This window comes from Zalophus californianus, chromosome 12, assembly GCF_009762305.2.
Source record: "Zalophus californianus isolate mZalCal1 chromosome 12, mZalCal1.pri.v2, whole genome shotgun sequence".
NCBI lineage: Eukaryota > Metazoa > Chordata > Mammalia > Carnivora > Otariidae > Zalophus > Zalophus californianus.
Window position 1 is genome coordinate 459,146 of NC_045606.1, and position 24,793 is coordinate 483,938.

The 24,793-nt window shown below is 55.7% G+C and overlaps 2 protein-coding genes across 4 annotated transcripts; both read right to left on the minus strand.

Moving 5' to 3' along the window:
- Positions 1 to 1,003: 1,003 nt before the first annotated feature.
- On the minus strand, positions 1,004 to 14,073 carry DDX56 (DEAD-box helicase 56). Its single transcript, XM_027574596.2, has 14 exons — positions 13,943 to 14,073; positions 13,696 to 13,857; positions 13,062 to 13,222; positions 12,741 to 12,911; positions 12,572 to 12,662; positions 11,847 to 12,091; positions 11,422 to 11,541; positions 10,740 to 10,853; positions 10,561 to 10,655; positions 9,672 to 9,745; positions 9,450 to 9,539; positions 9,067 to 9,172; positions 8,186 to 8,256; positions 1,004 to 7,771 (listed from the first exon to the last, which is right to left on the minus strand). The coding sequence occupies exons 1-14, from the start codon at positions 14,000 to 14,002 to the stop codon at positions 7,694 to 7,696; spliced, it is 1,638 nt and encodes a 545-aa protein (XP_027430397.1). The 5' UTR covers positions 14,003 to 14,073; the 3' UTR covers positions 1,004 to 7,693.
- Positions 14,074 to 16,186: 2,113 nt separating this feature from the next.
- TMED4 (transmembrane p24 trafficking protein 4) lies at positions 16,187 to 18,632 on the minus strand. Of its 3 annotated transcripts, XM_027573794.2 has the most exons (6): positions 18,438 to 18,631; positions 18,218 to 18,318; positions 17,942 to 18,067; positions 17,562 to 17,708; positions 17,002 to 17,193; positions 16,187 to 16,708 (listed from the first exon to the last, which is right to left on the minus strand). In XM_027573794.2, exons 1-5 carry the CDS (start codon positions 18,619 to 18,621, stop codon positions 17,044 to 17,046), a joined length of 708 nt encoding a protein of 235 aa, XP_027429595.1. In that variant the 5' UTR covers positions 18,622 to 18,631; the 3' UTR covers positions 16,187 to 16,708; positions 17,002 to 17,043. The 3 variants fall into 3 exon arrangements, with proteins under 3 accessions (XP_027429595.1, XP_027429596.1, XP_027429594.1); XM_027573795.2 differs by having other exon boundaries at positions 16,187 to 17,193; positions 18,239 to 18,318; positions 18,438 to 18,632; XM_027573793.2 differs by having other exon boundaries at positions 16,187 to 17,193; positions 18,438 to 18,630.
- Positions 18,633 to 24,793: the final 6,161 nt, after the last annotated feature.

The window sequence follows — 24,793 nt, forward strand, 5'->3', positions numbered from 1 at the left end:
GACCAAGTGAAACTTATCCCATGAATGCACAGGTGGTTCAACATAAGAAAATCAATCGGTATAATATATCACATTGATAGAATAAAGGGGGAAAGTCACATAGTTATTTCAACTGATGCATACAAGGTATTTGACAGAATCAAAGACCCTTTCATCATCAAAAACACCAGGAAATAGGGGGCATCTGGGTGGCTCAGTTGGTTAGGCATCTGACGCTTGATTTCAGCTCAGGTCATGATCTCAGGGTCATGAGATCAAGCCCCATGTTGGGCTCCACGCTCAGAGAGGAAGACTCCCTCTTGAGATTCTTTCCTCCTCCCTCTCCCTCTCCTCCCCCATCACACACACACACACACACACTCTCTCTCTCTCACTCACTCTAAAATAAATAAATAAATAAATAAATAAATAAACCTTTTAAAAAAACCCCACACATTAGAAATAGAAGGGAACTTCCTCAACATGATAAAGGACATCTATGAAAATCCCACAGCAAACATCGTAATGGTGAGAGGCTGGGAGTTTCCCCCGAAGATAAGGAACAAGACAAAGATGCCTTTCAGCACTGCTATTTGACATTGTACTGGATGTTCCAGCCAGATCAGGTAGATAAGAAACAGAAGGCATCCAAACTGGAAAAAACGAAGTAAAACTATCTCTATTCACGGATGACATGATCCTATATATAGAAAAATCTCAAATAACCTACAAGAAAGTTACCAGAGCTAATAAACAAATGCAGCGAAGCTGTACTGAAAATATCAGTTGCACAAAAATCAGTTGCGTTTTTATACACCAACAGTAAACAATCTGAAAAGAAAGTTAAGAGCAGAATTCCAGGGGCACCTGGGTGGCTCAGTCGTTGAGCGTCTGCCTTCGGCTCAGGTCATGATCCCGGGGTCCTGGGATTGAGTCCCACATCGGGCTCCCTGCTCAGCGGGAAGCCTGCTTCTCCCTCTCCCACTCCCTCTGCTTGTGTTCCCCTCTCCCGCTATGTCTCTGTCAAATAAATAAAATCTTAAAAAAAAAAAAAGAACAGAATTCCATCTGCAATAGCATCAAAGAGAATCAAATACTTAGGAATAAATTCAAGGAGGTAAATTACTTATACACTGAAAACTACAAAACATCACGAAAGAAATTAAAGAAGGCACAAATGATGGAAAGACATCTCATGTTCCTTGACTGGAAGACCTATTGTTAAGATGTCCAGACACCCAAAGTGATCTACAGATTCGATGCCGTTCCTTTCAGAATCCCAAGGACACTTTTGCAGAAATGCATATGGAAACCTGAGGTGCCCCAAACATCCAAAACAATCTTGACAAACGAGAACAAAGTTGGAAAACTCATACTTCCTGTTTCAACAATTACTACAAAGTTACAGTTCTCAAAATTAGTGTGGCACTGGAAGGACAGACATATAGACCAGGGATGGGCTTTTCAACACAAGGTGCTGGGAAAACTGGATGTTCATATACAGAAGAATGAGGTTGGATTGTTACCTCTCACCCCAGACAAAATCTACCTCAAAACAGATCAAGATCTAAATGAAAGAGGTAAAACTATAAAACTCTGAGAAGAAAACCTAAGGGATGTCTTCATGATGCTGAATTTAGCAATAGTTTCTATGCTAGGATATCAAAAGCACAGGCAAAAGAAAAAATAAATTAGAATTCATCAAAGTTGAAGTGCTTTGTGCATCAGATGACACCATCAAGAAAATGCAAAGGTAACCCACAAAACGGGAGAAAACATTTGCAAAACACTTATCTGATAAGGGATTAATATCCAGAATATATAAAGAAGACCTGAAATTCAACAGCCAAACAACCCACTCAGTTTAAAAACGGGCAAAAGACTTGAACAGACTTCTTGCCAGAGAAGACAGTGAGCATGTGAAATGTTGCTCAGCATCATTAGTCATGAGGATAATGCAAATCAAATCACAGGGCGACACTGCCTCACACCCATCAGGCCGGCTGTTACTAAAGCAATGGAAGATACTAAGCGTTGTCAAGGACATGGAGAAAGGGGAGCCCTCACACACTGCTGGTGGCAACGCAGTGTGGCAGGTCCTTAAAAGGTTCAACATAGAACATTCGTGGCAGCATTATTCACAACAGCCGAAAGCCAGAGACAAGCCAGGTGGCTGTCAACAGTTGAGGGGATAAAATGTGGCGTACACATGCCACGGACTACTACCCAGCCACAAAACAGAATGAAGTTCTGACACAAGCTCCTACACGGATGGACCTCAAAGACGTGAGGCTGAGTGCAAAGAGCAGGTCACAGAAGGACACTCCATGTGCATGAGGTCCCCAGAGCGGTCAGATCCACAGAGAGAGCAGAGTGGGGGGTGCCAGGGGTTGGCACGGGGAGCTAGTGTTTCAAGGGGACAGAGCTTGTTTGGGGAGATGAGAACATTCTAGACACAGACGGTGAGGCCGCACAGCGACATGAGTGTGCTTAATGCCATGGAACCGCACACTTAAAATGATAAAAGACAATACATTTTATTTTATATATATTTTACCACTTTAAAAAAAAAAAAGATGGCAAATGAGATGGAAGAACTTGGGCCTCTGATGGCATAGTGACGGTCTGCAGCCTTCCGGACACCTGAGAAAGAAGCCAGCCCTCGTGTCCGCCTGCCATCTGGCGTCTGTCACTGCAGCTGTGTGCACTCCGAAGTCACATGCGGGGAGACCGCCGCCCCCTCCCGCCTGGCTTCCAGCGCACCCGCTACCATTGCTCTGCAGGCCCTCAACCTCCCCAGCCAGGTGTCCCTGCGCGGGGCTTGCTCTGGGCATCCAGAGGGTTTTAGCAGCATCCCTGGCTTCTGCCCAGTACACGTCGGTGGCACCGCCCCCCAGAGGGACCACCTAAATTGCCTCCGCTCCTTGCCAGATGCCCTGCAAACGCGTAACACCCCTGGTTGAGAAGCACTGTCCTCCCACTTTTTTTTAAGATTTTACTGATTGATTTGCCAGAGAGAGCGCGCACACACAAGCAGGGGGAGCCACAGGCAGAGGGAGAAGCGGGCCCCCTGCTCCATCCCAGGACCCTGGGATCATGACCTGAGCTGAAAGCAGATGCTTAACCCCCTGAGGCCCCCGGGGCGTCCCAAGAACCACAGGCCTATGGAAGTGTTTGCTAAGCCCACTAATCTGCTCACTGCTCTCCATGCAACCCTGCTGGTCCCTTCCTCCCAGCTTTGCTGTGACCCCCACCAAGTTTTCCCAAATCCTGCCAGTCCTTCACCGCTCACGCCAAATCCTCCATCAGTGGGGGTTGGGCGGGGACCTCAATCACCACCCCAGAGCCCAGATGGCTTCCCCTGCTCCAGCCATCACGGCACTTCACCTGTTGCCTTCTGTGTGTTTTGCTCCTGGAGGCTAAGTTCCTGGTTCCAGGGGGCAGGGATCCTTAATACATAGAAGGGTCCAATCTACACATTTCAGTGAACACATTAGATTGTTTGTCCCTGGAGCTCAGCAGCACTCAGGCTGTCGGGTCCTTTGTCCCTGCTTCTTGGTGGGGACATCTTGGGAAGCTGCTTCTCCAGGCCCTGCTGAGGTGGGGAAGGGCCTGCAGGCCCATGGAGAGGGTGACCCAGGCCTGAGGCCAGCAGTCTGCTTTATAGAACTCCTCCATGGACAAGACCCCAGATCACTCCCAAGGGCTCCCTGGAAGGGACAGGTGGGCAGCCCAATCTGCCCCTCACTGCTGCCTCCCTAAGCACCTCTGGCCCACCTCCAGGACCCAGAAAAGATCTTAGATCTCAATACGCCAAGATGTGGGCAGGGCTAAGAACACAGAGGCCAGACCACCAAGTGGGGGCTGTCAGGATTGGAGCCAGGTGTCCAGGCCAAGTGGGGACAAGGTCTGGAAAGCTGAACCTAGATGCTTATTCTCTACTTGACAAGCATCATGTGGCTCCTCATGTTCTTACCAGCCCTGTGAGTTGGGTGGGTGTCTTCATGGGGGCCCCTGTCCATGGTGGTCCCTCTGGGCACCACCACCTCTGCACTTCCTAATCTGGGGCCGATGAGTCAGATGGTGAGCTGTAGGACCCAAAGGAGCCCCAAGAAGGGGTCTGAAGCAGGGTCCACAGGTGGGGGAACCGCCCCTGTCCAGGGAGCAGATGAGTGTAGGAAGGGATGGGCCTCTGACTTCACCAGAAACCAACAACCTTGGCAACCAGCCCCAGCCTGGGGCAGCCCCACAGTCTCCACTCTGAGTCACAGAGGGGACATGTAGGGTGCGTCCAGGCTGTTGTGTCAGGGGGCAGAGTCCAGCCTGGTCAGTACATCCTTTTCATCTTTTTCCTCTTAACTGGAAATAGTTAAGAGCCTCAGGCACCAGGGATAGTCTCAGGGAAGAGCTTGATCCTTTTAGGAGTCCCGGCTGGGCAGCAAGGCACTTGGCATGGCCCCTGCCTCCAGGCCTCGCCGGCCAGGGTGGACAGCAGCCCAGAGACGAGCGTCGTGGGGTCAAGGCAGTATTACGGACACAAAGAAGAGGGTGTCCAGCCCAGGCGGGGAGTCAGCAAGACTCGCTGGAGGAGGCCACACCCCAGCAAGAGAGCGTACAAATTTAGCCAAGAAGCAGATCACCCATCCAGATTTCAATTTCAGATAAACAATGAATAATTTTTTAGTGTATCACAAATACTGCACAGGACATACTTACGCTAAAAAGTGACACCCTTCATCATTGCATCTCACAGAGGAAGATGAGGCTCAGAGAAGGGATGGGACAGGGCTGAGCGGAGCTCGCTCACCTAGGGTTCCAGAGTGGCGTCCACAGATCTGAGTACCCGCCCACTCTGTCCCTCAGCCGGGTGGCACTGGCCTGGCTTGCTTTTTGTGAGCCTCAGCTTCTCAATCTGTAGAATGGGGTGGGTGTTGTAGGCATTCAGGCCTCCCCTGGCAGGGGCCCTGCCCAGGACCTGCTGGCCAGGACCCGCACCGTAAGCACAGGCCTCTATGACTGGGACGTGCACTGAAGTTGGAGGGGCACCCTGCACAGAGCCACCCGCGGGGGCGCTGAGGCTGCCTGACCTCATGGTGTGGCCCAACACAGGATCGCTGGCACAGGTCACTTCACCCCGCTCACAGATGAGACCCCAGGAAGAAGCCAAGACAAGTGAGGGGCCTCCCTGGTAGCCAGGCCGGGCTAGCACACTGAAGAGCTGCCGACGTGGCTGCTCCCAGTTTGGCTGCGGGGACTGCGGGTGGGCTGGTGGTTGAACAGACAGAGCTGCTGTCCTGAGAGGGTGTCTGCCCAGCAGTGCCTGGCCCCCTCCCCAGTGGATGAGCGCTGCTTCGCTTTCCAAGGTACACATGGCTGTGATCCACACCACAGACTGGCGAGGCAGGACATCCTGGCACTTCCTCCCGGTGGCGGGGTAGGGAGAGGGCGCAAGCATTTGGCAGGGGCGCCTCCCTGCACGAATTCCACCTGATTGTCTGCCACTGCCCCCGGAGACCAAAGTGCCTAGAGCAGCAAGCGCCCCTGAGTCACTGATCCTCAGCAGATGCAGGGCTTAGCTAGTCAGAAATGCACCTGAGCGCTTCGTGCTCTGGGTCCAGAGGTTTCTAGGAACACAGTGTTCCTCCATCCGTTATCACCGCGGCTGCTGGCCTATCTGATCACGGCGCTTCTCTGCTTGAAAACCACCTGCTCGTTTGTTTATCTTCTGAATTTTTTACATGTCACTGTGTTATCTCTGAAATAAGTCAATTTTTTAGCCTTTACCTATTTTGGTGACGACCACTTTTGATTCCTTTCGTCCTCAGATGGGCTGGGCGCCCCCCTCCCACCTGGAGTATTTGTACATGCTGGTCCCCTTCTGTGCGCTGGCTGCAGGCACCCCGCACCCCTCCTGCCCCCACTCAGCGCCGGCACCTGGCAGGCCCTAGCCTTTGGAGTCCACAGCTTGGGTGCATCCAAGGCCTGATTCTCAATCCCCTAAAGCCCCTTGCCTCCCTGAACAGCAGCACCCACTCAGGCTTCCGTGTGGGTGTGACTCTGCCAGCAGGGGTGGGGGGGAGGTGGTCACCGGCCAGCCTTCCCACCAGGAACCTTCACTTCGAGCTTCGAGTAGGTTCACCCTACCCCACCCCTTCCAGGCCCACGGTGCCCCTCCCATGCAGGGCCTGTCCGGCTCTAGTTTGGGTGTGCATCAGATGGACAAGTCCAGTCCCTGGAGACCTCAGTTTTCCCATATATAAATTAAGTAAATGGACACAGTGAGGCCTATCCCCAGGGTGGGGTGGGGATTGAATGAGATGTCTAGGCCCCTGGACACCCTCCTTCTGTGGGGTCAGGGCGCAGACACACACCACCCTCTCCACCGCCTAGCCAGGTCAGACCCTACCAAGTGTAGGGGCCTGTAATAGCTTGGGGAGGGGATCACAGGCACAGCCCAGCTTCCCAAGGGCCTCAGATAGGACCTGCCCGTGTTGGTGACAATGCCAGCCATGTCAGCTAGGCCCCTGCGGGGGTGGACAGCGGGGCCCCACCCACCAGCCCTCACTGGCCTGGTGAGCTCAGTGCACCGGGGAACTTCTCTGAGCCTAGGAATGTGGGATACCCTTGTCTGGGGCTTGTTAAGGGTGATGGGTACACAGCCCCAGCTCCATCCACAGGCGGGGACAAAGGCCCAGACGGGTCCCCTTGGCCCCCAACTCTCCTGCATCTGGATCTGGACTGGTTCTGGGACACAAGCCCCCTGGCCGGGAGCACCTGGAGGTGGCGGGGCCAGAGGACCTAGAACCATGAGGGAGAAGGCTGACCTCACGGCCAGGCCTCAGCTCCTCGCCTGCCTCACAGAGCAGGTGGAACGGTCCACGGGGGACTGAAGCCCAGCAGCCTGGCGGCTCCAGGCCTGCTGGAACCCCAGTGGCCCACCCGGGCTTGCTAGCAGAGCCCCGCCTGAGCAACACCGTTGTAAACCGCGGCTACCCAGAAACCCTCAAACACCACAGGAGCGGGAAACATCGAAACCTCACCTACCCCAAGCGCTATCACACCCGAACAGCAAGCAGAAGCACAGCCTCCTCACGATGCCCATAAGCAGGTGACAGTAATGCCAGGACTCCGCCCCCTCGAGACCCCCGCCTTCTCAAACCGGGACCTGCTGGCTCAGTAAGGAGCATCCAACAGCGAGCGCACGCATCTCACCACCACGCCCGCATGTACGGAACACACAAATATGCCTACAGGGGGTGGGGCGGGAACACAGGAGCCAGTCCCCCTGGCTCGGGTGCAGAGGCGCCCAGATTTGGATGTGGAGGTATGGGGCTCCTAGCTGGGAAGGCTCACGGTCTCCAAGCTCCGGGGGAGGGAGGTCGGTCAGTCTGGCCGGCAGTGGGCTGGGCCAGAGACCCAGACGAGCTGCGGGAGCGCCTCACAGCTGACCTCTGCCGGCCAGGCAGCCGCCACACACACAACGCAGAAAACCTCCCGGAAGCACTTTAATTCCCAAGGTTCCCAGGGATGGGCATCCCTTCCTACTTGCAGGAAGCCTGAGTCAGGACGGATGGAGTCTATTAGGCGAGCAGGGCAGCACCACGGGCCTGCTCCGGAATCCAGTCCAGCCAGGGTGGGAAGCCGGCGCCCGCACCCTGCTCGGCGCTCAGCCTGGGAAGGGGCCCTGGGAGCCAGCGAGGCTGCGCGGACGACCTCAGGAAGGCACGGCTGTGCGTCTGCTTCTCTCTTTTCTGTGCCTGAAGCTGCGCAGGGGATTCTGGGTCTTGGCCTTCTGCAGGGCAAAGCCACAGGTTAGCTGGGCGCACCTGACGTCTGTCCGCCCAGACTCAGGGAGGTGAGAGGTGTGGCCCTTTGGCAAGGCCCTACAGGCCACCGGGCCGAGGGCAAAAGCTGCCGCGGTCACCGTCTGTGGCCCACTAAACACCCACGTTCTTCCTCCCACTGCCTGGAGCAGAGGCTGGGCAATGAGGACAGAAAAACAGACCATCCTGTGCTCCTGAAGCTGCCTGGGGGTGGCCCAGGGAGTGCCCGGCCCCCACGACTCTGCCCCTCAACCCCCGAGTCTGGGGCCAGGCCTTAGGGCCTCTCCCCTCCCTCCCAAAGGCAAGGTGCACGCGCACCCTGATGACAATGGATGAGGGAAGAGGGGAGCCCCGCAGCATGGCCAAGGCCCCGGGGCACATACCTTGACTTTCCTGGAGGCCAGCTTTTTCCGCTTCTTGTGAGGGTGGACGAGGCCACGCAGAGCGGGGGGGACTAGAAGAGGCACAGACTCAGCAGCTGCAACGACCCCTCACACCCCACCCCCTCCAGCTGTGCCCAGCGAGCCGCCCCGATTCTGACCCAGGGCCCGGCACACCAGCCCCAAGTCCGACGTGCCCAGGGCTGCAAGAATGGCCACCGTGGGGGAGAGGGCGCAGAAACTCGGGCTAAGTCGCTCCCCTGCTGCCTTTAAGCCGGCTGCAGAAAGCACGCGGCAGAAAAGAAACATATGCATGTTTCTAAAGGAAAAAAACACTGCTAAAATACAAGTCTCTCTGTAACTTCTCCGTACACGGCCCCTGATTACCGGTTCATCCCTCACGGGACATATCTCCCCCCACGGCCTTCTGACACCTGTCAGGCCACACTGTCACTGCTGCCACCTGCGACACAACCCCCAAGGCCCCCCGGCCTCACACTCCTGCCAAAGACTTTGCTCCTACAGGACAGAAGGGGTTCCCTGGTCCCCACGGGGCCGACAGACTCCCACTGCGCCACCCCAGCTTTACCTGGTGATTGGGCCCATGTCCTCCGGCAGGGGCGACAGCGCCTCCTGCCTGTGCCCCCTTCCACATCCCCATGGCTGCCTGACCAGTTGATGCAGCAGGAGCACCCCACCTCCGTGCCGACTCTGCCCGCACCCACCACACAGGGGCCTCCGTACTGCCTGCTTCCCGTGTCCCCAGCACAGGGGGATCCCTGTCTCTATGGATCCTGGGGGAGCAAGCCCACACATTCAAGCAGAGTGTCTGTGTGCTTGTGCGCGTGCCAGCTGCCCAGTCTCTTGAGGTTCCATCCGCTCACCCAGGTAGTCAGGGACGTGGCCCAGGTGAGGCTTCACCACGGCAGGGTGCAAGGGCAGGTCGTGCCGCAACAGCTGGAGGTCCCGGGGGTTGTCTTCAAAGTACGTCTGCGGGGGAAGATGGGCACACGGCAGGGTTGGTCTGCCTTTTGTGGCTCCACGGGGGCCCTTGGGCAGGTGCACTGTGCTCTCCCAGAGGTGCCACCACTCTGGTCTCCCCCCCTCCCTCAGGCGCCGCGTCTGCAGGGACATGGCCCTTCCTGAGGCAGCCATGCCCCACACGGCCTCCACACAGGCCCCCACATGGAACCCCACCATGGCAACATGTGCCGAGGACAAACTCCACAGCGGTGATTCTGCGTCCCCCACGGATGCTGAGCCTCACCTTGAGCCTCTCTGAGTGCAGAAGCTCCTCCTTGATCTCCTTCAACCTCGCCTCTCGAATGGCCTGTTTGGTCACTGAGCGCATGGCATCCTGGGTATAGACACCAAAGGTCAGGATGGGGGGCGGGGCGCTGCCCTGTCCTCCCTTGTGCCTGGAAGCTCAGGGGCAGGGGTCTGACCCAGGGGGACTCACCCCCACCCCCAACCACAAGATCCCGCTCACCCGGCAGCGGTAGCGGAAGCCCTCAATCTCCTCCATGCGGAACTGGTAGGAAAGCAGTACGGGGGCCCCGTTCTCTGTGGAAATCACGGCAGTGAGAGTCCCCTGAAGATTCAGGGTGGGTCTACCGGAGGCCATCTGCTCAGAGGTCCCCCCCAGGCCCTCCCTGGGGCGAAGCAGCCCAGCCCTCAGCCCACGCCTTCCCTGCGAGGAGCGCGTATGGTGAAACAGCCGGGTCTCGTGCACAGCCCGTGACAGCTGCTCCAGCACGCTGTGGCTGGGCAGCCCGTTGTCCCCCAGGTGCCCGTCACAGCAGCCTCAGAACCTGCCCACGTACCCACTCTCCTCCCCCATGGCCACTCTGGACACTTGACATTCGTGACAAACCAGCGTCTCAGCACAGAAGCAGCACTCGCACTCCTGCCAAGCAGCGCCCTGGCCCCTCTTCTGTACGATCCCACAGGGTCCTTCCAACACAAGCAGAACTGAGGACCCTTCGGGGAGCCTCCTGGTTGGTGGGTAGCCCCACCCACGCCTCCTCTGCCAGCCGCTGCTCACAGCCTGAACAGCGCCAGCTACACTGCCTCAGCGTCACCTCTGGAAGGCCCAACGGGCGCCCAGACCTGAACCTGGCAACTGACCCCCCCACCCCCCACCGAGCTCCCTCTCCCAGGGTCCCTGGGAGACACCACCAGCCCCATCCCCATCTCCCAAAACCCCTTTTCCTCCTTTAGCCCTTCTGCCCCTCGAGTCCAAACCTCGGCTTGTTCGTCTGTGAGGAACCCTGCCTGCCCCATGAGGCAGGAATGAGGATAGAACAGGAAGAAGGCACAGGGCATCTTACCACCAGTGGGCCTAAGGCGTTGTGGGAGGAGAGCACCGGGGTTCTTACCTCCGCTGAGAAGCTCCTCGATCGTGCCCAGGTGGGACTGCTCAGTGGGCAGCACGAAGGTCAAAACCATGCCCGGGTTGTTGGCGCGTGCCGTCCTGCAAGAACAGACGGCCCAGCCTGAATCTCTGGCCCACAGCCCATGGTCCTGGTGTCTGCCCACCACGCCCCAGCTCTCCCACCTGCCAGCTCGATGGATGTAGGCCTCAGGGGTGGGGGGAAGGTCAAAGTTGAGCACAGTAGACACGTGGTGGAAGTCTATGCCCCGGGCCACGCCTGCCTCCGGATCAGAGGCCCTGTGGGTAGACGTCCCAACGTCAGACCGACCACCCCTCCTCCAAGCCAGCAACCTCAAGCCGTTTAATCAGCAAAATCGCTTAGTAAAGCCTTCCACAAAATCAGAGAACTCTAATAGATTGAAAATCCTAAAACCAGAACCATTTCAGAAGCTGGAGTAGCAGGGGTGGCCGAACCCTCGCCCTGACCTCAGTGCCGGGGGAAGGACGGAACTCACCGTGCCACAGGACAACCTGAGAACCTCCCCTTGCCGGACAGCCTGCTGGGCAGGCAAAGACCGGAGCTCCCGATGGCTTCAGAAACCTCCTCCTCACGAGTCACAGCTGCACGTCTCTCCTTGCAGGACGACCCCCAACAACCCACGACATTTGGCCCTTCCTGCTGCCTCAGGGAACATGCATGCGCGCCCTTCGCTCTCTCCAGACCTCGGCAGCCGAACGGGGCCCCACGAGCAGCCAGGCCCCAACGCCGGATCCCTTGCTCTGGGCATCCGGTTTCACCACCTTCCGAAAGATGGGGAAACAGTCTCCCTGCAGTGCACTGGCGAAGGGAGACACCAGCACTCACCTGTCCCCTTTGGATCCTCGGCCCCGACGCTTGCCCTTGACCGGAGCCCCCAGGACTTCGGCGTCAGTCGCTATGACGCAGTCGTAAAAGCCCTGGTTGAACTGTGAAATGATGTGGCACCTAGAGCCCAAGAGCGGAGGAAGGCTCAGCCCCCAGAACCAGTCGGAGGCTCCCTCCCACCCCCAACATCATTACAATCGTCATCCTGACTCTTCCCTCTTCTCCAGCTTGGCTCCTGCATAACTTTTGTGCCTCAGCTCCTCAGCTAAAGACGAAGCAACGGCAGAAATCTCAAAGCCGTGACAAAGAAAGCCAGTAAGAATCAGTCAAGCCCACAGCCTGGCCTCCACTGCCCACTGAAGACCCAGGAGCACCCCTGCGTCTCCCCTTCCCATGTCTTAGCTGTGGGGTCAGGCCAGGTGTACCTGGAGCACAGCGGGAGCTCTCCGTTGAGCACGCAGGTGGGGATGCTGAACTGCTCCAGGAACAGGCGCAGCCGGTAACTCCTCTCCAGAGTGTTGACAAAGAGCAGGGACTTGCCGCGGATCAATGACAGCTTGAGCAGGGCATAGAGCAGCAGGAATTTATCTTCCTCTGTCTGACAGACTACCTGGAACTGCCGCAGCTGGTCTGGCCCCGGCAGCTGGGACTCCTGCAGCTTGAGAGTCACCTGCAGGGAAAGAGCCCTGTGGTCAGAAAAGAGGAGGAGACGGAAGAGAGGCGGCACAAGAGAGGCTGCTGGCTCAAACCAGGGCACCCCGCGTCCCCTCCCACTGGGTGACGTGACAACTCAAAGCGCCCCAGCCATTACGCTGTGCAGAGGACGTACGATTACGACACGCAGGGGGCACAGAACAGAGAAACACATGGTAAGTGAGGAAGGAAGCCCCGCAGCAGCAGGCTCTCAGGACAGCCAAGTTCACAAACACAAGAGCTTTGGCCGTGCCACTCAAAGCAGCCTTTCTGACTCTCGAGGGCCCCTGCTTCAGCCTTTAGGTGAAGCATGTTTGAACCACCCCCAGCAGACATCTGCAATGACGTAGCGACTGCAGACTGGTGGACGGTGGGTCTTGATGACCACCAGCTTCTAGTGCCTCAGAACCAGGAAGGCCACGTGTCAGGGACCCCGATGCTTCCATAGCGCCCTTACTGGATTATGGAGTACCAGCTCCTTGAGTGCCTGGACGTCCTCGTTAAAGGTAGCCGACATCAAAAAAGCCTGGTAAATCCGGGGCAGATGACTAGAACAAAACAGAGCCAGTCAGCCTCCAGCTCCAGGCCCCAGCCTCTAGTCACAGCTGCACGCAGCCCTCCCTTACCAGAGCAGACTCTTGAGTTCTTCCTCGAATCCAAAGGAGAACAGAAGGTCGGCCTCATCCAGCACCAGCAGCTCCAGGGAGTCTCGCAGGACCAAATTGTCCTGCTGCAAGTGGTTCAAGATGCGCGATGGGGTCCCCACGACTACGTCGGGTTTCTCCATCAGCACAGATCTGCAGGTGGGCAACACCTCCGTGTCAGGGAGTATGCAGCAACTCACACCACACCCCGAGCAGCCCCGTTTACTGCACACAACCCCAGCAAACCCAATCCCGCATCCCTGTGCAGGTTCACTCCTCTACGGCCCTGTGGCTCTCACCCACCGCTGAGAGGCTGAGTCTTCCGCAGCAGAGACGTCAGCCACCCGGATATCTCGAGCGCAGTAGGCAGCCAGCTGCTGGATCATGGACCGGGCCTGCCGCGCCAGCTCCTTGGTGGGCACCAGGACAAGCCCTCTCACAGCCTGCTCTACTGCAGGGCCTGTCTGCAAGAGCACGAATGAGAGACTTCAGCCAGCCAGCCCGCGACCTCAGGGCCACCTAAGGCCCCCGACAATCTGACCGAACGGTGGGCCTTCCACCAACCCCTCACTGACTGTCACCCTCCCCAGAACAGAACAGAACAGAGCGTAGAACAGAGAGCTCTTTCCCCGGGCACTGACCCTCAAAAGACACAACTCCGCGGTTAGCATGTTACTGAAAATCCAGCACCTAGAGCACTGGACGTTCATGCTAATTCTACAAACAGAACCCGCAGACCTGCCCGCTTTTTACAGCAGGAAGAAGGAAAGGGGACGCGCTCGAGAAGACGCCAAGAAGGATGACAGCAGCACCCGGATCGGGGGCAGGCGACTCGAACCCCAGCCCGGAGCGCTGAGCACAGCGGCATCCCGGGCCGGCCTTCGGGGTGCGAGGCCGGCGGGAGCCCCGGTCCCCTCACCCCGCCGCCGCGACCCACCGCCTTCCTGTGGAGCAGCAGCTGCAGCACGGGAATGGCATACGCGGCCGTCTTCCCCGAGCCCGTGCGCGCCCGAGCCAGCAGGTCCTTCCCCTCCAGGGCCAGCGGGATGGCCTTTTCCTGGATCAGCGTGGGTCGCGACCAGCCCAGGTCGGCGACGGCCTAGGAGACACGACGCGCGGCTCAGCGCGCCGCCCCGCTGCCGCCCCCAGCCACGTCGGCCCGGCCGCTCAGTACCCCCGGGTACCTGCAGGAGCCGGGGGTCGAGACCCATGTGCTCGAAGCCCAGCGCCTCCGGGTCCGCCATGCCGCGACTCTGCCGGGACAGCGCGCACACACGGCAGGAAGGGCGCGACGGCGCGTGGGACGCCACCACCAATCAGCTTCGCGGGCACCGCCCCCTCCCGGAAGTGCTGGAGCGCGGGCTTCCGGCGTCCGGGCGGGGCTCGGCGGCTGCGCAGGGCGCAGGGCGCAGGGCCCGCGGTCTCCGGGAGGGGCCCTCGCTGGCCGCCTCCGCTGCTCGTGCGCGGGGGCGGCTCACGGCTCTCCCTTCAGTCAGCGCTTCCCTTTAGCAGCCTCGCCCTAGGAGCTGCGCCGGCACCTGCCGTGCCCTCCGAAGCTGTGGTGCCCGGCGGGGGCGGCCCTGGGGGGGGGAGCCAGAACGGGGTCCAGGGGCACGGGCGGGCGTGGCACGAGAGAGGAAGGTGGGCTGGCCTGTGGGTGCCCATCAGTTACCCGCACAGCCTAGCGAGCAGTGAGCACTCTCGGTCCCCAGCTGTCGGCTCCCTACAGCTGCCATAACCAGTCACCATAACCCAGAGGCAGCTATGCTGTGGTTCTGCGGTTGTCTTGCAGGGTCTGGCTGGGCTGCACTCCCTTCTGGAGACTAGAGGGATGGTTCCTTCCTTGCCTTTCCCTTTGCCTGATGGCCCACTTCCTTCCTCTAACGAGCCCGCGACGGAGGCTGGAGTCCTCACGTCTCGCCATGGCGACCTTTTGCCTCCACTTTTAATGAACCTTGCGATGACCCTGTGTTCACCCACATAATCCAAGATGATCTTTCCATTTTAAAGTCAAGCGATAGCAACCTTCATTCCCTTTTGCTGGAAAACCAGGCCTCACCACGACGACAACCCCCCCCCCGCCCTTCCGGTTTTTGTGGTAACGATGTCATACGGTCTAAGAAAGCAAGAATTTCAGAATAGAAGCAGGGTAGTATTGGGAGGAATATCAAAATTCCCTGAATGTGGCCAAACTGTTTTCTAAAAACAACTTCCCTAGACCACGCTGTGATTGTCACACAGCAGCATGGAAATCCTCCCCACAGCCGCCACCCGCTGGCGCATCCTCTGGCCATCGATATTCTACCTGCCCCATCAGTGGGACAAATGCCCCTTCCCATCAAACCTTGACAAGAGGAGACACCCAGAACTTACCGACCTACTGGCAGAAACAAGATGCACTCAATTCTGTCTATAGTGGGACAGACCAAAGAAGGCCGCCCTGGCTCTCAGTGGTGGCTGCCTGCCCTCCCACAGCCGAGAACAGGCACAGGAGCAGGCAGGTTCCCTTCCAGGCCTGTCCCAGAGTCCCCAGGAACCTCAAGCCAGAGGCCCACACGGCTAACCAGTTCCAGGATCATCTCATTTTCCCTGGGTTCATTCTAACCTAAGAAAACTGAAAACCATCCTAAATTCCCAAACTTTAGAGAATAGTCACTTACGGTTATTTCACCTCATTGGACAGTTATACAACCACCCAGAATTAGAAATATGAAGAACACTTAGTTTTAAAAGATACTTTAAAAAGATTGAAAGTCAAAACCTAGAAAACAAACTTTCGTGTTTTTGAGTAAAAATAGGTACATATGTGAACTGTGTAGGACATAAAAAGATTTCGCTATCAAATTAGTGTATGTTAAATAGACATGCGTCATCAGGATGTCAAATAGACATGTGTAATCAGTAAAGGCAGGGAGTAAAAAGCCAAGGACAGGCAATTTTTTTTGTTTCTAGTTTTTTGAGAGAGAGGAGCACAAGCTAGCTTGGGGGGGGGGGGGGGCATAAGCAGGCTTCCTGCGGAGCAGGGAGCCCGATGCAGGGCTTGATCCCAGGACCCTGGGACCATGACCGGAGCCAAATGACGCTTCACCGACTGAGCCCCCCAGGCAAGAGCAGGCAAGTTTAATACAGCAGAAGGGCAGAAGGGCAATGTACTAAGATGCTTCAGTTTAACTCCAGGGGCCGAAAAACAGGGACTTCATCTCCTCACGTGATTCCTGGCCGGTGGGCCTACGTGTCTGACCTCTGAGAGTGGCCATGCCACTGCATCCACGGACGCCCATCAGGCCAAACCCTGGCAGCAGGAGCCCCCCTGCTGACACCCTCCCACTGCCAGCCAGCATGGCAGCCAGCAAGGCCAGGGGCCTTTCTTCCACTGCCCTCTGTGCCTCCCCTCTGCCCACAACCTCTTAGTTCATTTCCAACACAGCTACTACAACACGTTTTATTTCACTGGAAAAATCCGTATGAAGAACCAAATGTGGTTCCTGTGAAGAAAACATTTAGCACAGTTTAAATAAAAGTGAAGAGAAGAGCGAGGGGAGGAGGGCCCTGCCTGCGCGTGCTCCGCCACTACCTCAGTCTGGGGCCCCACGGCATGGAAATCCCAGGTGTCCCGGGGAATCCCTGCTTGGCCCTCTCAGAAGGCCTTGAGAGCACCCGTGGTGTCTGAGAGCTGCTAGGGCCCTCAGCAAAAACGTACAGATACACAGATTGCACACGAGGCCGCACTGGTCTTTTCAGCTACTCACACACAGGCATGAACACTTCAACTAGGAAGTAAAATATATATAATTTATCAAAAAATAGTTCTAATATATAGAAAAACATTTCAATCCTCTGAGGCCTCTGCCCCTTATTTACATTCACCAAGCCACGGAGCAAACCCAGGACTCTGACGAGGGAACAGTGAGGCAGGGACTCCCTGGTGGGGCATTTCAGCCGCCTGCTGCCTAAGTAGACGGAAAGAGAGAAGTTAAAGGAACAGCAGAGGTTTTTTTCACTTGCTCTTTTTGTGACAGGATAGAGGGGAATCACTGGAGGTGAAAGCAGCGAGACTTCGTCCCGGGTCAGTTTCGACTCTGCACAAACCCCAAAACAGCCCTTTGAAAACTCGGACCAATGTCCTGGGTCCTTGAGAACCCATGTGAGTGCTTTGTTGCCATGGAACCCATGTGGCTTGTATTCTTTTTTCATTTTTTTCTCTCAAAATCCAGATGGATAAGGTAGTGGGTGGGGAAAGTACCAGGTAATTGAGGTGACGGGGAGGGATCATACGAAGACGGCACTACACCAGCTTCTTGGCCTCGAAGAAGCTTTTGAGGTGGCGCATCTGCCAGACGCCAGTGAGGATGAGGATGGCCGTCTGAGCAATGGACCACCACAGGACCCTCTGGTTGGTGCTCTCGCTGGTAAGACGGAAGCGCTCTTCGCGATACTGCGGGGGACAGCAGGCCAGGGTTAAACGTGCAGGACAAACGGTCCCAGCTGTTGGGAGGCCCCGCCCTCCTGCGAGAAAGCCACCTTCAGGACAAATGGCTTTGGAGACACTGCCTCGGATCCCACCGGGAGTGCCCCAGGAGAGTGTGTGCGGCCCTCCACAAGCATCTCTGCTAGGCCAGGCGCTGTGCTCACTTCACTTCCGTCTACAAAGCTTGGAAACGGCCGTGTAGACGGACACTCTCCACCCCGTTCTCTGAACAGCTGAACTCCCAATCGGGAAAGCCCCCAAACAGAAACTTCCAGTGGGCGTAGCAGACACAAAGGTCAACTGCCACATCCGAGCACAGTCGGACGCATGCTTACCCTCTGGTAATCCTGCTCCTTCTGGATCTGTTCCACCTGATCAAGCAGCTGGCGGGCTCGGAGCTGGAGCTCGGTCAGTTTGTCCTTGGCAGCAATCTCGGGGTAGTTGTTGGCATGCTCCCCAACCTGGATGTCCAGGTGCACGCGCTAGAAAGACACGGGGGTGGTGCCCCAAAGCCCTAAGGTCAGAAACCCTCCGACTCTCTGTTCCAGGCTGGGGATCCTACCCTCGTCCCTGGCTGTGGGGCAGAAATGCAACACCCGTCTCTCTGATTGTGACTGTGTCCCAAAGTGTCCCAAAGGACGGTGGCCGTTAACTCAAAACTCGGTGGAATCAGGGGAAAGATTCCGAACTGTGGCCGAGGAGGCAATCTTCTTACCAGCCTGCCGCCGGCAAAGAGAGCCATCCTGGTGGAGTTCGAGTGGAGGCAGATCTGATGGTCACCGGGCGTGTGGGAGGTGAAGGTGAAGCGGCCCTCGGAGCCGTACTGCCGGGACAGCACCACCTGCAACGGGACACACCGTGACAACCCCCACCTGCACGCAGCCCTGTCCTCTGAGCCGGGCACGGCCCAGAGAGCCCCGGGGAAGGGTGGCCCCGTGGAGGCTGCAGACCGCCCGCGCCACAGCCCGAGCACGAGCAGCGGTGGCCCCACCTTGCCTTCCGGGTCCTTCACCTCCACATGCATGCCCAGGCCGGGGGTCGAAGGCAGGAAGACCTCCTTCTGCTTGTCCCACATCTGGGTGCGGTAGTTCCCTGCGGAGCAGACAGAGCTGTCACGACCCGCCTGCTCCGGCCGGCTCCCACACTCCGCGGGGCGCCGTGGCCGCGTCTGGGGGACACACAGGGCCCTGTCCTCCCTCGCCCCGCCTGACCGATGACCATGGTCTCGTCGGGGATCTCCTCGATGAAGCAGCGCTTCTCGGTCTCGCCGATGTGGAAGTAGAGTCCCCGGGCGCCGGCTGCGCACAGCGCGAGCAGCAGCACCGCCGGTCGTCCCATCGCCCGCCGCCACCCGCCCGGACACCTGCCAACGCGCGCCCTGGGCCCGTCGCGCATGCCCACGCATGCGCCCCAGTCCAGGCGACGTAGCAGCGTCGAGCGAAGAGTGCGCATGCGCTGTGACCGCCGCCCTGCCTCCTTCTCCCTCCGCGGGTCTTCCCGGCCAAGCAGCAGGGCCGAGAGGAGAGTGCGCATGCGGGGAACGCCCGGATCTCCTTCCAGCTTTCCCGGCGACGGTACTTACTCCGACACCTACCTACGCGCTTCCTCCGCCCCGCGCGCATGCGCAAGCCTGCGCCCCGCTTCCAGGAAAGGCTGCGCAGCCGGGCTCGCAGCGCGCATGTGCCGATTCGCTCGCTACCGGCTTCTCCGCGGGTGGGACGTGGCGGGGGTCTCGCACTGGAGACGGGGTGTGGGGACGAGGGGTCCCAGGCGGGGGACTGGGAGTGGGGTCCCGCGCGTGGGGGAAGGAGCGTGGGGGCGGGGGTGTACTAGGCGGGCGAAGGGGCGTGGGGACGAGGCATCTCCCGCGGGGAAGGAAGATGGGGGCATGGGGTCCAGCGCGGGGGACAGGGCGGAGAGGAGGGGTCCCGTGTTAGGGGAAGGGGCGTGGGGACGTGAGGTCGCGCGAGGGGGAAGGAGCGTGGGGGTGGGGGAACGGCCGTGGGGGCGCGGGGTCCAGCACTTGTGGGGAAGGAGCCTGGGAAGGAGTACGGCGCGGAAGGCGGGGCGGGGACGGCCCGAGCTGTCCGCGTGGGCTCGGGAGTGGTGACCGCCAGGCGTGACCCGTGACCCTACTGTTGTGCTGGGGTTTCCTGACCCTTGCGTGGGAGGCACTCACTGGGGGCGGGGGGGGGCGCGTTAGCGACCCTGCTAATCACAAAGGAGATGCGGAGGGCGTGGCACGAGGACTAATCAGAAAAGGGTTTCTTCCTCAAGTTTACTAGACTCTGCGTCGCGTCAGCCTCGTTCTGTCCCCTAAGGCCCCGCGGTTTTCTGCCAACCTGTCAGACTGGACTGCCCTTTGTGCCCTGGGTGAAGGCTGAGGACCTGGGGGTCCCTGCGAGGTGCACGGGGTGCTCAGCGCCCCTCTGCTGAGAGCTGTTCTTGCAGAGAAACCCTGTAGCAGCGCTCTGGACCTGGTTGGTGTTGTGTATGCTGCTGTTTATCCCGTTAAGCGCTGGTTCTGAGCCAACACAAATATCCTGGGGATCAAAGAAAGTCGGTTGAAAGGCAAGCTTTCTCAGCAGCAGTTGTGTGAGGACCCAAAGCCTCTGTTTAAAGCGCTCTTCTTCAGAAGCTGGAAACTGGGGTTTGGCATGAAACTCCCTGATTTTTAAATATGGGCATTTAACTCACTTATGTCTAATGGATTGGACAATAAACAATCTGGCCACCCTCTGCAGTCTGAGCTCAGTTCCAATCTGGGGGACAGGCTTGGGTTAACTGACCACCTGTGTGCTGTTGCAGCCCTTCCCCCCCCCCCCCCCCAATTGCGTTGAACAAAGTGGTGCAAAATGAGACTGAAAATCTGGGCTAAGAAAATGGAGGGAGAGTATGAGAAAAACAATGAGTAGGGTGACGGGGCGTGTTGGCCTCTCCTAGTTACAGCACCCCTTCTCTGCAACAGAGGGAAGATGCACACCAAGCCAGAACATTGTTATTGGGCATAGAGTCACAGCTGAGCATGGTTGAAAACTTTTGTTTTAAATAAAGAGAATTTCCAAACGCACATAAAAAGGGAATAGTTACAATGAACTTCGATATACTCATCACTTGCCTTCAACAAAAATTAGTTTTTTGCCTGTCTCATTTCTTTTGGCGTGTTTTCCCTGAAGTATATCAAAGTGTATTTTTTCTGGACGTACATCATTTCACCTATAAATACTTGAGTATCTCTAACAGACAAGGACTTTTAAAAATACCATTATCACATCCAACAAAATTAAACAATTCTTTAATGTCATCTAATACTTAGTATATGTTCAGTGCTCCCCCTCCCACCATTGCCTCAAAAAAATCACTTTAGATTGCTTAATCAGGGTCCAAACAAGGTAAAGTCACTGCATTCAGGGACACAGCTCCTAAATCTCTTTGTTGTTGATGATGGTGGTGCCATTTCTTACTGAAGCACCTGGATCACTGGACCAGTAGAATCCTCCACGTTCTGGATTGGGTGGGTTGTATCTTAACATGTCATTTCACGTGTGTCTTTGTCACTGCTGTATCCTGTAAACCGTTAGATCCACAACCAGGGAGGATTTGCAGTAAAACTACATGTGACTGCATACATTACAATCATTACCCCTTTTAATGTTCAGATTGTCTCAGAAGATGTCCAAGTTCTCTGCCCTTTTAACACAACTCAGTCTTTAGTGGCTTCCTTGCTTTCCATTTTGTACACTTGCCCACCCTACACACAAAATCTGCCGTTTAGGGACGCCTAGGTGGCTCAGTCGGTTGGGCGTCTGCCTTTGGCTCAGGTCATGATCCCAGGGGCCTGGGATAGGGCCTCACAATGAACTCCTTGGTCTGTGGGGAGTCTGCTTCTCCCTCTGCCCTTCCCCCTGCTCATGCTCCCTCTCTCAGAGCTCTAATAAATACAATTTTTTAAAAATCTGCTGTTTATCCAAGGAATCTTGATTCACTTTAGTGACAAGTAGTATTTACATTTCTAATGTTGTAATTTTTTTTCAAGACCCTAAAATTTGTCCTGATGGGTAATCTTAAAAGAGATTGCATTACCCACAGTAGAAAACCTACATTAGGTAATCTAAATCCCCAGACCCAAAACCTTTTCCCCTTAAAGGTGGTGGGCAATTCCTGCCAACATTGACCTAAGCCAGCTGCCCCTTCATTCAACCACTATCTATGAGCATCCACTGTGCCAGTGTTCTAAACCCTGGGGACACGATGGTGAGCAAAACACAAAAATCCTTGTCCTCGTGGATTTATTTTACCACCCTTCAATACATACGCTATAGCATGCCAGAGGGAGACAGGTGTCAAGGAGAAAACTGAAGCAGGGAAGAGGTTAGGGAATGTATTGGGTTGAATGGTGTCCCCGCCAAAGAGGTATCATCAATATTGAAATCCCTGGAACCTGTGAATGTGACCTGCTTTGGAGTCTTTCCAAATGTAATTAAGGATCTGATGTGATAATCCTGGATTATCCTGGGCCCTAAATCCAGTGACCAGTGTCTTTATAAGAGACATGGAGACACCCACACACCCACAGAATGGCTGCTATAAAAACCAAATAGAAAATAAGGATTGGTGAGGATGTGGAGAAATCAGAACCTCGTCAACTGTGGGTGGCATCATAAATGGTGCAACCACTATGGAAAATAACATGGAGGTACCTCAAGAAATTAAAACTAGAACTACCATATGACCCAACAACTCCACTGCCAAATATATCTCTAAAAGTACTGGAGACACGACCTTGAAAAGACACTTGCATACGCATGCTCACGGAAGTACTATTCACAGTGGCCAAGAGTAGAAGCAGCCCAAATGTCCATCGATGGATGAACAGACAAGAGATCGTAAGTGGTACGTACACACCATTGAATATCATTCAGCCTTGAAAAGGAAGGAAATCCTGCAGTGTGCCACAGCATGCATTGACCCTGAGGACAGTATGCTAAGTGAAATAAGCCTGTCACAAAAGACAAATACTGCATGATTCCACTTGCAAGAGGGTATCTAAAGTAGTCAAACGAGTAGAGACAGAGAGTAGAATGGTGCTGGGGGAGGGGGAGGATGGGGAGTTGTCTAATGGATACAGAGTTTCAGACTTGTAAGATGAAAAAAGTTCTGGAAATCTGTTCCACAAGGTAACTGTCACTGAACTGTACACTTAGAGAGGCACAGATGAAAGGACTCAGCCATGTGATCACAGAGGTACTAGACATTGGAAGGGATGCAGTCACAAGCCAAGGAATGCCTGGAGCCACCAGAAACTGGAAGACAAGCAAGAAAATCTCTCCTAGAGTCTCTGGAGGGAGCACAACTCATCTGACATCTTGATTTTGGACTTCTGCTCTCTAGAATTGTAAGAGAATACATTTCTGTTGCTTTAATCCACCATGTGTGTAGGAATTTGTTATGGAGACCTGTAAACATAGGGAGTGTCTGGTTAGAGGCGGGGTCGGGTGCAGTGGAGTGGCCAAAGAAGGCTCACCGAGGTGCTGTGTGAGAGAAGTCCTGGGGGGCAGGTCACATGGCTCCCTGAAGAGCGAGCAAGAGCCCCAAGGCTGGCGTGAGCTGAACGTCAAGGAGGCCAGTGCAGAAGGGGGCACAAGCATGGGAGGGAAGTAGGAGGAGATGAAGTTCTAACTGGGGATGGGAGAACTGGGTGGGCCCGTGAGGCCACTTTAAGGACCTTGACAAACGAGTGAGAACCCCTTAGGGGATTCTGAGTGAGGAATGACTTGATCTGACTCAGATTTTAAAATTCTGATCCTGTCCAGGCAGCAAATGATCACTGTAAAATAACAGGGTCATCAATGGATCAAAGGGTCAAATTGCTGATGTAAGTAATGTTCAATCTACATCAGGTCTTTTGGGGGCGCCTGGGTGGCTCAGTCGGTTAAGCATCTGCCTTCGGCTCAGGTCACAATCCCGGGGTCCTGGGATCGAGCCCCACATCGGGCTCCTTACTCAGCAGGGAGCCTGCTTCTCCCTCTCCCTCTTCCTGCTGCTCCCCCTGCTTGTGCTGTCAAATAAATAAAATTGTTAAATAAATAAATAAGTAAATAAATAAATCAGGTCTCTTCTTCCATCTTGCAGTTCACAGGAAATTTGAAAGTTCTAGGACATGATGAGGAAACAAGAAGGCAAATCCAGAATATGGAGCAACGGGCTTCTTCCAAACACTGAAGTCAAGATGAGAAACAAAAGCAGGGGAAATGTACTTAAAAACTGAGCTGAAAAGAAAGGACTAGAGGTGCACAATACTACAGAAGGTGTGTGACTACCCCTGGGCCTCAGTGTGCTAGAATTGATGTGGGAAACAAAGGCAGAAGAAAAATTATTAAATTTCCTTATTACCTACAGTCCACTGACAAGTCCTTGAAACAGGCAGAGTGACCTTTCTCTAGGGACTCAACTGCCCCGATGTTGACACTTTGCTAAGGGCAAAAGGCAATCTTAGGTCCAACCCCCAGGATCCTGGAAGTCTACTTTAACATATAAAAATTCCTTTGGAAACTTCCTTTATCTCTAAACCCAAGATACATGTTGGCAATCATCCCCCAAGCATATGGCCCACCGATCTACATCTGAAGGTTCTCAGGACTAGGGTTTTATTAGACGGTAATAAATGATCTCTTCCCAACAATAGCTAGCCCCTCAAGGTCCTGGAAACCTTGCTTCCAAATTCCTTAGGGACTCATGCTATCCCTAACCCCCTCCCAACTTGGGAGTATATAATGGGCCACTTTTCCTGACCCCCATGCGGCTCTTTCTGCCCACAGGTCCTCTCCCGTGCTTTACTAAAATCACTTTTTTTGCACCAAAGACGTCTCAAGGATTCTTTCTTGGCCTTGGGCTTTGAACCCTAACATTCTTTCCTACATCAGAACGGCTGCAAAGACCATGCCAAGCACCCCTCCCACCGCCGAGTCTGCACACTGCTCCTTCTGTGAAGAGGTGGAGTGTGTCCCCCGCCACGGGAACCTGGCCTGGCCCTGTGGCTTGCTCTGCCCAATTCAGTGCAGTGCAGGGAGGCTGCGTGGCCCCCACTTTCCCAACCTGGGAACCTGGCAGACATGAGGCTCAGCGCGCCCCAAGCAGCCAGAATAAGCCAGTTCGATCCTCCCGTCCCAGAGGGGTTACCCTGGCCAGTACCACAGGGAACAGAGACGAGCTATCCCCACCAGAACCATGCTATGCCATTATGTGACTGGCAAAAATGAGGACGCTCCCTATGAACTGATACAGGGAGATAGCCAGCACGCATTACTAAGTTAAGAAAGAGAGTGCGCAGCAAGCTGGAAGACACCGAAGACCGTGTGAGCTTCTAACATCAGTGGTTACTTACAGTAACGCGAGTGTTCAGCAGTATGGTTGTACTGGTTAAAATACAGAAATAATTCTTTCCTGGTTGCTACATGGCCATGCCCCACGCCCCTGGACTCCCTCCACCTCTGCTCTCTACCCTGTAATCCAACGAATACAGAGTTGCCCCCGGCAGGGATGGGTCTGGCAGGCCAGCAGATAATGA